Genomic DNA, 12,052 nt, shown 5'->3' with positions numbered 1-12,052 from the left:
GTAGGATTTTATAAGTCACAACCAATACCTTTCATTGGACCCAGAAGCAAACTGTCACCTAGTACAGTCTGCTCCTTAGGCATCTCCACAGGACTTTCATCATGCTTGGTATCCAACTGGGAATGAATCCAAGCAATTTGATCCTCCGGATGCACAGAAAATTCCTCTGCACGGCCCTGTAGATGGTCCTTTCCCTTCCTGGGAAGACTCTGGATAACCCTAAATGGGGCCACTGGGAGACCCTCTGGATTCATTAAGAGCAGAGAAGTGTTGGGGCAGCAGCTTGGAAGAGAGTACTGTAGGCTATTTCCAGTTTAAAAATAATAAAATAGGTGGAGGGATTGAGACTGAGCGATACAACTGAAATCTACCAAACGCACTTGATAACTGTCAGAGGTGCCAACTCTCGTACCCTGTTTATTACAATTTGGCTTAGTTTGGGCACCACCCGTTGATAGTGTGAGAAACCCCTTAGCATTTTCACACTCAGTCCAGTTTAAGAATAAGATCTTTGTTTTCTTTCCTTATAGCTCTCAAAATGGATATTTTTGGAGACCTGCGGCGAATGAACAAGCGCCAGGTAAAAGAGGAGTACAGTTTGCTTTGCTGGGTCTGCTTGTGAGCAAGGACTTGAGCTTGTGTGTATCAAAATTGTTTGTATGCACGGTCTGAATTGATTTAATGAAATTGATGTCTTATACTTATAATGACCATTCATTCAGCAACTTTTATGAATCACGATAGTGCTGAACAAATGACATTTATACCCAGTCCTCAGAGTTACCGCTGTTGGAATGCCCCTGTGGTCACATGATCAGAATTCAGGCACTTGGTAGCCCATCTACGTTTACGATCGCAGGGTACTCTTTAACAGCCCTCACCCACATATCTCCCCTCAGCAACAAAGATGATTAGGGGACTGGAGACTAAAACATATAAGGAAAGGCTGCTGGAATTGGGAATTTCTAGTTTAATGAAGAGAAGGACGAGGGGGGACATGATAGCAGTGTTCCAATATCTCAGGGGCTGCCACAAAGAAGAGGGAGTCAAGCTATTACTAACCAAAGAGAGAAGCAACCTAGAACTAAGGAGAAACTTCCTGACTGTGAGAACAATTAACCAGTGGAACAACCTGCCTCCAGAAGCGGTGAATGCTCCAACACTGGAAGTTTTTAAGAAGAGACTGGACAGCCATTTATCCGAAATGGTATAGGACAGTGATGGTGAACCTTTTAGAGACCGAGTGCCCAAACTGCAACCCAAAACCCACTTATGCATTGCTGGGTGCCGGGTGGGTGTGGCCACTGAATGGGCGTGGCCACCGAGCTGTCAGCTCGTGCTCACTTGCTTGCTTGTTCGCTGTCCGCTCCGACTCGTGCTCACTTTCTCGCTGTCTGCAGCAAATGCTGCTTCCACCGAAAGTTGCTCCTTTTATAGCCTCTCGCCTATTCCCAGACTGCGCATGCGCAGAGAGCTGCGCATGCGTGGAGAGGAGGAGGGAACAGCTCAACCCAGCAATGGCTCCTGTGCCACCAGAGACGGCTCTGCGTGCCGCCTGTGGCACGCGTGCCATAGGTTCGCCACCACGGGTATAGGGTTTCCTATAGGTTCGCCACCACGGGTAGGGTTTCCTATAGGTTCGCCACCACGGGTAGGGTTTCCTATAGGTTCGCCACCACGGGTAGGGTTTCCTATAGGTTCGCCACCACGGGTATAGGGTTTCCTGCCTGAGCAGGGGGTCCCTTCCAACTTTATTAGTATTATTATTATCTCTTCGCTTTAAACCAGGGGTGGGGAACTATGGCCCTTTTATGACTTGTGGACTTCAATGCTTGTGCTCTGACACCTGGATGACCTTTGCCGTCTCCTTGCTTCCCGCCATCTTCTTGCTTCCACTCTTGATGAAACACATCAGCCTGGCCCTTCAGGAAGCAGAAGCAGGGAAGAAGGAGAGAAAGCCGTGTGTGACGGGCAGCTACCTCTCAAAGAGCCCAGCTGGGCAGGTCTCAGCAGCAGCAAGAGCAAGAAAAGGGTGAAGATCAGCTCTGGAGGGCAAGGTGGGGAGGGTAGCTGCAGCCGGGGCTTCGTGCTGCAACACTGGGCTTTATGGTGCTAAGCTGGGCTGAGGCAGCTGCAGCTTTGTGTTGCAGTGCTGGACTGGATTGGGGCAACTGCAGCTTCATGAAGTGCCAGACTGTGTGTTCTCATTAGCAATGGGAGGAAGAAGGTGAAGATCAGTTGGGGATGATGGCCAGCAGAACATAGGACAACTTGCACACCTTCCTGTCTCTGGCAACAGCCACTCCCAGTCTGACTACACCAAGCCATTACAGCCACTGATCCAGCCACAGGCCTGCTTGTGAGCCACCCATGACTTGCAATTTCCCGCCATCTTCCTCATTGACTCTGCCCATTGGAAGCCATCAGAAAGTTTCAAGGATATCCTCACTTAATGATCCGTGATACCAGTCATTAGCAGTAACAGGGTCTACTGCAGGGGTGTCAAACTCAATTTCATTGAGAGCCGCATCAGCATTGCGGTTGTCCTCGGGGGCTGGGTGGATGTGGCCAGGGTGGGTGAGGCCTACTGGGTGGGCGTGGATGGAGTGGGTGTGGCCTACTGGGTGGGCGTGTCCAGCTCTACATCGTTCGCATCAAGGGTGCCTTTGGGGGCCTGGGCAGGAGTGGGACAGATCTGAGGGTCTCTGGCAGAAGGAGGTGGGACCGGGGCAAGCGCCAAGGCATGGTCCATTTCTTCATTCCTCACAAAGGGTGACACCTCCCCAGCATGCACCCAGGGGGCGGGGCCGATGCGGCAGGGGCTGGTTCCTCACTGTTTCCAGATAGCCTTGTGGAGTTAAGACTGAATGCGTTTCAGCATAGATGGCCACCACAAAATTGTACATTGGCTCCCAGCCCGCCAGGGCCAAGGCAGCGGGGGCCGTTCCCTCACTGTTTCCAGGATGGCTTCGCGGGCCACATGAAACCACTTTGCGGGCCGCATCCGGTCCCCGGGCCTTGTGTTTGACATGTCTGGTCTACTGGGATTTCCATCACTAAGCACTGAGGTCATGTGACATGCTTCACAATCGCACCACTTAGTGACCGAAGATCCAATCTCAATTATCATTGTTAAGTCAGGACTACCTATACTGCTTTGAAACATATATACTGTACCTTGAAATCAGCAGTCTTGGTTAGAAAGACTTCTGTATTTTTTAAAAAAATTAAGAGCCATTATTTTTCAGTCAGAAGTACAAGTGGTGTAGATTTGGTTCTTTTTAGTGCTGGGCAAAGCAAGGTAGTACAAAGCAAAAAACCCTCCTCGGAGCATTAAAACATCTGTTTTTTGGGGGGGAAGATGCATTGTCATTGCAAGATATACTAGCAAGGTGTTTCCACGTGTTAGTAATTTTACCTGCTGAATCTTTCTGATACTGAACTTCCTTTGGCATATCATGTTGTCTCATTGTTTTCCCTTCAAGTGGAATGAGAGGCAGAAAGAAAGGTTGCCCTACATAAATCCTGATGTCTTGAAGCAGAAAACCTGCAAATTGAAAAAGATCGAATTTTGGATGCTTCTTGAATCTCATTTTTTTTCCTTCATATTTACAGTCTATGTCAGTGGTGGCGAACCTATGGCATGGGTGCCAGAGGCGGCACTCAGAGCCCTCTCTGTGGGCACGTGCGCCGTCACCCCAGTCCTAGGCCTTCAGCTGGGTTTTATAAAACCTTTTCGCTTTAGGTCTCCGCTGCCGTGTGCAAAAAAAAAAAAAAAGGTTCAATCAATCAGTCAATTTCAACTTCTCGCAGGAGAAAAAAGATCTTGCAAAGTTGGAATTGATTGATTGAATTTTTTAGCCCCACCCAGTCGGCCGTTACCACCGCAGCCACACCCACCCAATGGGCCACACCTGCCCGGCACTTGACGATGCATAAGTGGGTTTTGGGTTGCAGTTTGGGCATTCAGTCTCTAAAAGGTTCGCCATCACTGGTCTATGTCCTGTGTTATTTGCCTTTTTATTTTTTAAAAAGCACTTATCTTTTAATGTAAATGAAAGCAAAAACCATTTAAATCCGATATTTCTCAAACTTGGCAACTTCAAGATTCACAGGATTGAAGCCAAAGGTGAGATGGTAGAAGAAGCATTATGACATAAGGACATGCATCACAGTGCTGCGTCTGCCATCTTGCCTTTTTTGACCCTCTCTGCAGATGCTGATACCTTGTGCCAAAGCAGAGGGAAAATACATGCTGGCCCCATCCACTTTCATCATTATCCTTCCCCATGACCATCACTAAAAGATTGATTGACCTTACGTTAGATCAAAGTAGGCAGGCTGCGGACCTCATGCTTTCCCCGGGCACATGCATTCAGCTGCCTGAATATCTTAAAATCAGCACTGATTTGGGCAACACAGATTTCCACTTAAAGTTAATAATAGATGGATTGGATTGGAAGTGCAATAGCAGTGTATAAAATGTGGAGTCCTTGGTTCTCTCTGAGTTTGGTTGTTTGCTTGTAACATTGTGGGAAATTAGTGAGTGTAGGGTTTGCTCTTTGTTTATATGCAGTAGCTTGTCCTACAGTGTTGGTGGGGATGTGGTTTTCTCCTTAATTAGATACTGTTTTCTGCCTGATTGTTTGTTTCTTTGAAAGCTTTTTGATTAGGGCAATTGTTTTCTCTCTTTTTGTCTGGTATTAATCTCTGCTTATCTGGATGTTGGCTGCTGGAGAAGATGTGTTTTGTTCTTTTTTGTTTCCTTCTTAACTTTCTTATTGTCTCTTTTGAATGATGTGTAAATATGGTTTATCTCTATGTGTCTGTTGATGGCTGATTTGTCCGAGTGACAAGCTTCCATTAATTCCCTAATGTTTTTGGATTTAGCTTGGTCTAGGACAGGCATGTCAAACACAAGGCCCGGGGCCCGGATGCGGCCCGCAAAATGGTTTCATGTGGCCCGCGAAGCCATCCTGGAAACAGTGAGGGAACGGCCCCCACTGCCTTGGCCCTGGCCCAGGCCGGCCGGGAGCCAATGTACAATTTTGTGGTGGCCATCTTGGCACTTGCCCCGGTGGACCATGCCTTGGCACTTGCCCCGGTCCCACCCCCTTCTGCCAGAGACCCTCAGATCTGTCCCATTCCTGCCCAGGGCCCCATAGGCACCCTTGACACGAATGATGTAGAACTGGCCACGCCCACCCAATAGGCCACACCCACTCCACACCCACCCAGGAGGCTGCACCCACTCTGGCCAAACCCACCCCCCAGGGCAACCGCAATGCTGATGCGGCCCTCAGTGAAATTGAGTTTGACACCCTTGGTCTAGGATGTTCACAGTTCCCCAGTTGAAACTATGGTTAAATCTGTCCATGTGTTGTGAAATTTTCATTGTGTCTTCTGACTGCTAATTGGTGTTCATGGATGAGCTCTGCTAGTCTTCTGTTTTTCCTACATAGTGGTTGTTGAGTCCTGTTCTTTATCTTCTTGGTCTACCGAGTCTCTTGGTTTACTTAAGATGTTTGGGGGGGGGGGGCTTTAACTGGTTTGTGTGCTATGCTGATGGTTGTGGTAGCACTATACATCTGCAAGCAAACCACCAAGTTCAAAGAGCACCAAGGACTCCAACCCTGAGCTACCTGCATTATTACTATTGGTAATAAGTAGTGTGAATAAAGCAGTTTGCTATAGTACTTCTAACCCTGCAAAGGTCTCTGTCACTCCAGGAACAGTGATGGGTTTTTTTTTATTTTCAGAGCCAGTTTTGGTGAGGATCATGAACCTGTTTATGAGCGGGTGCAAATATGTGGCATGAGCTGGTGCTAAGTAGCCTTTTAACAAGTTGTAAATCAGCGGTTCTGTTTTTAGGCTTCTACTGAGCTAGTACCGGGAGGCAAATAAATCTGTTTTCCTTGTTAGCAGTTTATTTGTTTTTTTAAATAAATGGAAAACTGGGCCACCTCTTGGCATGGAACTTTGCACCATTACCCCATGCAGACAAGAAAGGCTTAATGTTGTTTTTTTCTCTGTGTGCTGATCTACTTTATGGCTCTTCAGTTGTTGTGCTGTTCTTCTTGTTGATCAGTTTTTGATTGCCCTACTTCACACACATATCTGCCATACTGCTGCCTTCATTATAAAAAATGCAGCACCCTGGGAAGAGTGACTATTCTAAGGAAAGAAACCAGTGCTTGTTGAATATGAAGATTATAAAACATTTATCTGTCTATTTATGTCCCTGTTCTTTGTCACTCAACCCCTTGCTCTTTGTTCTGTGGAGGCAGTCAGGTGTAACTGCTTAAAACATGTTAAAGATGCTGAGCTTACCAGCTGGAAAGCTGACAGCCCATGTTCAAGACCCGAGCATCACGTGATGGGGTGAGCTCCCGTTACTTGCCCCAGCTCCTGCCCAACTAGCAGTTTGAAAACATCCAAATGTGAATAGATAAATAGGTACCACTTTGGTGAGATACCACTGTGCACCTTGGCATATAGTGATGCTGGCCACATGAAAGTGTCTTCAGACAATCCAGACTCCTTTGGCTGAAAAACAGAGATGAGCATCACCCCCTAGAGTTGGACATGACTAGACAGGGGAAACCTTTACCTTTTATCTATGGACAATGCAACTTTTTTCTGATCAGTCTAATTATAGTAAATGCAAATACATGGTCTTTTGACTTACACAGCCACTAAAAACCTGAAAGGGCAATACACCAAATAAGACAGTTTCCTGTTCTCAAAACTCCTTTACGTCTACTGCAGTGTTTCTCAACCTTGACAATTTTAAGGCATGTGGACTTCAACTCCCAGAATTCCACAGCCAGCAATGCTGGCTGTGGAATTCTGGGAGTTGAAGTCCACATGCCTTAAAATTGTCAAGGTTGAGAAACACTGGTCTACTGGATCTACTTTTCATATCCAAGTTAATGTTCTTTAATATTTTAGTTGAAGTTCCTTTATTTGAAATTGTTAAGGTCTTTGTTGGTGTTGTATGTGTGAAAATTAAATTTGTGTTTAATATTTAAATTTGGAAATACTTAGCGGTGCATCCTGTAGAATCAAAAAATGAGTACAGTGCCTCTTGAAATAATAACAGCAGCAATGGTGATTATGCGATCAAAGACCCTGTATGAAATGTGTTCTTTTCATTTTGCTCTTCCTTTTGTTATAGCTCTATTACCAAGTTTTAAATTTTGCCATGATCGTGTCTTCAGCCCTAATGATATGGAAAGGCCTTATTGTTATCACCGGGAGTGAGAGTCCAATTGTAGTAGTGCTCAGGTATGTCTTTTTTGTGAAGAATTTGTTTGCTGGGGTAGTCTGCAGCCCATAATTTTTGTCTCATTCCTGTACCAAATTGGGAATAGGAAAAGTGCTTGTGAGTGAGAGGTTATGATTTTTATAAACATTATTTCTTCAATACGTTCCCTAGTAAATTCCATCTGTAATAAGCTGTGTTATGAAATTTGACTAGGTCATAGTAAGTTAGCTGTTCCTTTTTGATCTTCTTCCTACAAAAAGCACTTAGTGTTGTATAAGTAGCCTTATTAGTCAGCAACACATGTGTGTTCTTTCATACACAATGGTGGCAGACTGAGAAACCATGGGTAATCCTTGATTATAGGTTCCTACACCCTCATCTACACATGTTAAAAATAAGTAGGAGGTTGGACTAGATGACCTCCGAGGTCCCTTCCAACTTTATCATTATTATTATTATTATTATTATTATTATTATTATTATTATTATTATTATTATTATTATTATTATTATTATTATTATTTACTGTTGGGCTCTTGGTGCTTTCTGAACTTGGTTGCTTTCCTGCGGAAATTTCATTGCAAGCTTAGGTAACATCATCATTGATGTTGGTTGAAAATGATCAAATTGAGAGACCACTCAAGAACTCAACATTTTAAGCCTGTTCTACATATATTCCCTACTACCGAAATAAGCATTTATTGAACTTTTCCAATAATGTACAATGACATTGGGCTTCTATAGATAAAAGATTTACAGAGTTTCTTGCATCATTGGGATAATTTTATTAATTTAAATCTATTGTGGGTAAACATTTGAAACATTTTCGGTCTTGTAACACAAACCCGTGTCAAATATCCTATGCTTATTTATTCTTTGGTAATCATTGTGTTAATTTTAAATATTCTTTTCTCCTTTTCTAGTGGTAGTATGGAACCAGCCTTCCATAGAGGAGACCTCTTGTTCTTGACAAATTTCCGAGATGACCCCATCAGGGCCGGAGAAATAGTCGTTTTCAAAGTCGAAGGAAGAGATATTCCAATTGTGCACAGAGTGATTAAAGTTCACGAAAAGTAAATAATACTTAATACTTATAAAATAATTCAGAGCAGGCCTATGTCGGGTGGCTAAGGCTTTTCAGAGCTGGCTTCCAAGTAGTGGGTAGTGTTAAGATGAGGAAATGAGCAGAATCGGGACAAAAATGATGTATTTATTTGTTAAACTTATTGGCCGCCCATCTTACCACAGGGTAACTCTGGCCAACTTACAATATTAAAAAATAAAACCATATAAATAAAATACTACAAAAATATAAAAAAATACAATAGCTAAAAGATGGGAAGGGAGGGAGTAACTTATTTAGCCACTTAATCTTTTTTCGTATATAGTGAGTGCTTGTTTTCCAGATTTCTTTTCTAGAGCAGGTACGTCAAACACGCAGTACGTGGCCTGCACGTGGCCTGCACAGGCCACGCCCACCCCAGCAAAACAAATCACGATATGATACGGCCCACGATGCAATTGGGTTTGTTCTAAAGAAAATATATACGAGGAATCTGTGACTAAACAGATAGTTCTTGACTTAACAACTGTAATTATGCCCCAGAATTATTGTTGCAGATTGTAGTCATTAAGCAGGTCATCACATGACCACACTTGATTTTACTACAGTATCTTGTTTGCGGCAGTTGTTAAGTGAACCTGGCAGTTGTTAAATGAATCAATTTTTCTCAATGGGTGGAAACCAGAAGTTAAAGACTGGAAATCAGCAAAAAAAAAAAAAAAAAATACCAGAAAATCTTGGCCACATGAGTGGGATGCTGCAAATGTAAATTGAATTGGTTGTCAAGAGCCCAAAATGTGATCAAGTGAACATTGGAGGATTGTTGGAACTTTGAAAATAGATCGTGAGCAGCTCTGGGGAGGTCCATTGTAACTTTAAACAGTCACTAAGCAACCAGTCATTAAACAAGGACTACCTCTAGTAGATAATGCACTGGGGAGAGCCAAATACTTGTTTAGCTCTGTTAGCAGGAGTCCTAAAGCACCTGGACATTTATTAAAATACAGAAAGGACAATATGTACGTGTTGCTATCTTATCACCTGCTTTGTAAACAGTTTCAAAAATGGTTATCAACGAGGTGCTGATCCATTCCCTGTCCTGTTGCTTGCTTGCAGAGAAAATGGCAACATCAAATTTTTGACCAAGGGCGATAATAATGAAGTTGATGACAGAGGTTTGTACAAAGAAGGACAGAACTGGCTAGAAAAGAAAGATGTCGTAGGCAGAGCCCGAGGGTAAGTTAAGTTAATTATGCAAGCAGTCTCTTTTGTGAACTCTGGTATATCAGTGACTTACGCAGATGGGATTCTCTCTTTGTCTTTCCCCCGCTGGCATTGTGGTTTGATTTGGAAAATACATTTATTTCAGGATGAATCACCAGAGGCTTTGGGGCCACATACAATCCTCAAAATTATTTTTAAGAGCTCTGGGAAACCCTTTTGACAACGGGGATTGTCTGAAAATTAGGAGAATTTTTTAGGTGGAAATACATGTCACCCTAAATTTGGTTTAAATTATTATTTTGATGTCTACAGCAGATAGTACTTCTAAATGAAAAACTTGTAGGAAACCCAGGACCTGAACATTAGATTGGGAAGTTAAAAAAAAAAAATTCAGAAAGAGTGAGATAGCCTCCATACTATTTCCAAAAAAAATATTTGGACATGTCCGTGAGTTCCCAGAAGTCATGTCTAGCTTGAGGGAGAATCGCAGCAGGTAGCAACCCCTTCAAAAAGTTAATCTGGTTCAAATCTGTTTGGTACTTGGAGGGGAGACAATGAGGAAATACTAGGCCGGGAAGATGCTTCTAATGCAGTTTGCAGGGGCATAATGGCAAAAGAACCCCAGAAGTATCTGGTGTAACAAAATGATGAATTAAGATGGGCCTTGGCTTGATTCAACAGGGCTAATAATATAGTTCCTGACTTACAAACGTAATGGAGCCTGTGTCATGGTTCCGATAGATGAAACCAGTCAAAAGAACTTCAAGGCAAGAAATTCTTCCTTAAAGAACATTTTATTAGGAAACAAAGTGTCAGCACTTACATAGTTGAACCCAAGACTAAAGTTCCCTCCCCCCAGATACAAAGTAACAAGTTGCAATTCCCACCCCCACAAAAGCTGTCATAAATCACATTCCCCAATTAGCGCAAAACATGGGCTTCCTCTCCGACTCCTCAGCCCACCAAAACCTTATCAGACATTGTCCTTGAGTTCCCACACTACTGCACTGTTATGGCTAACTAAACCCTCAAGCATTCACCCCATCCCCGGTTCTACATCTGAACTCTAAACAGCAGAAAAGGCACGTTAAAAGCAAAGAGAAAATGGTCGTTGATTTTCAGTTGTCAGAGCGTTGACATCCATTGTCATAGCGTTGACAGCCTGCCCTTTACAGTTGTAAGTTGTACAGTTGTAAGTTGTGCTGTAAAGTGGGTCATCACATGAATGACCTGATTTTACAGTCTTTTTTCCTGGCAGTCATTAAGCAAATCACCATGTTGTTAAGCAAACACTATGGTTTTAACAACAAACACTGCAGTCACTAAGCATCATACCGGTTGTAAATTGAGGACTAACTATATGTGGCTTCATGCAGGCAGCAACATTTGTAGCTTTCAGTGTTTTAAGAGGTGTACTAAAGAAACATTTTTAGCTTGTGTATTTTTTAAACTCTGTGGTTTTGCATTATCATCATATTGTATCTTATATTTAATATCAGTAACCTTGATACTATTCATATGAAGAGATAGGATGTAAATTTACTTATTAATATATTAAATCAATAATGCCTGACATTTACTATTCACCAATGCTGAGTTAATGACTATATTGATTAATAAACAAACTCTCTTTAACTTCTGTCAATTAGGTTTTTGCCGTATGTTGGAATGGTGACCATAATCATGAACGATTATCCAAAATTTAAGGTGGGTATAGATTTAGCTGAGAATCTATAAAATGATCTTTAGATTTAGAATGAACAATATTGCTTATACAAGAGGAGAAAAATACTATCTAATAAGTTTTATCCTGTTGCTTGACATTTACCATTCACATAGTTTTCTCTTTAGGGCAGGAAATTATGGGAATCATATTTTCAACCCATCTGGAGGGACCAGAAGGAATGTTGGGGGTCAGGCTGTATATCAATTTAATAATTCAATAGATTTGAGGAGAAAGTAGCCAGTTTTGCACAGTTTTGCCAGCAATTTGAAACTAATTTATTGAAGGATGTGTGAGAGATGCTTTGTGGCTCACTGAGGGTGTGAGAGATGTGGATTGGAGAGGATGCACAAGAGTGCAGGGTGCACAAGAGATGCTGAGTAGGTCGTAGAGTGTCTGGGAGGGTGCACCAATATGCAAGGAGGAATATGAGAGGCCCTGCACGGATTGGGAGAAATATGTGTGACGCATATGTTGGGGAGGTGGATGGGAGGCGGGGGTCGGGGAAGGTGCGAGGAGGTACACATAAGCACTGTGTAAGTCAGAGTGGTGTGTGTGAGGTGCTGCGTGGGTTTCAATATAAATTTAGAGGAATGGGAAAGATTATGGAACAGAAATTGCAAATTGACGCTATCAACTGCATATAGAGAGAATCAATATAAAATGATTTACAGATGGCATTTAACACCGGCGAGATTGGCCAAAATGTATAAAAACATAGACCCGAAGTGTTGGAAATGTAAAATTAAAGAAGGAACATTTTATCACATGTGGT

The 12,052-nt window shown here is 42.9% G+C and overlaps 1 protein-coding gene across 1 annotated transcript in view; it reads left to right on the top strand.

Annotated features, from left to right (window-relative positions):
* Positions 1-12,052, top strand: part of SEC11C (SEC11 homolog C, signal peptidase complex subunit) — a 16,912-nt gene that overhangs the window by 3,435 nt on the left and 1,425 nt on the right. The window contains exons 2-6 of the mRNA XM_015826997.1: positions 531-580; positions 7,178-7,287; positions 8,191-8,340; positions 9,447-9,566; positions 11,204-11,261. Coding sequence (XP_015682483.1) covers positions 539-580; positions 7,178-7,287; positions 8,191-8,340; positions 9,447-9,566; positions 11,204-11,261 — 480 coding nt within the window. The 5' untranslated portion in view covers positions 531-538. The remainder of the gene's footprint in view (positions 1-530; positions 581-7,177; positions 7,288-8,190; positions 8,341-9,446; positions 9,567-11,203; positions 11,262-12,052) is intronic.

The sequence above is a fragment of the Protobothrops mucrosquamatus genome, unplaced genomic scaffold, assembly GCF_001527695.2.
Source record: "Protobothrops mucrosquamatus isolate PMUCROS unplaced genomic scaffold, P.Mucros_1.0 scaffold3428, whole genome shotgun sequence".
Taxonomy (NCBI): domain Eukaryota; kingdom Metazoa; phylum Chordata; class Lepidosauria; order Squamata; family Viperidae; genus Protobothrops; species Protobothrops mucrosquamatus.
Note: the sequence above shows the minus strand (reverse complement) of the source record. Positions and strands in the feature narration are given on the sequence as shown.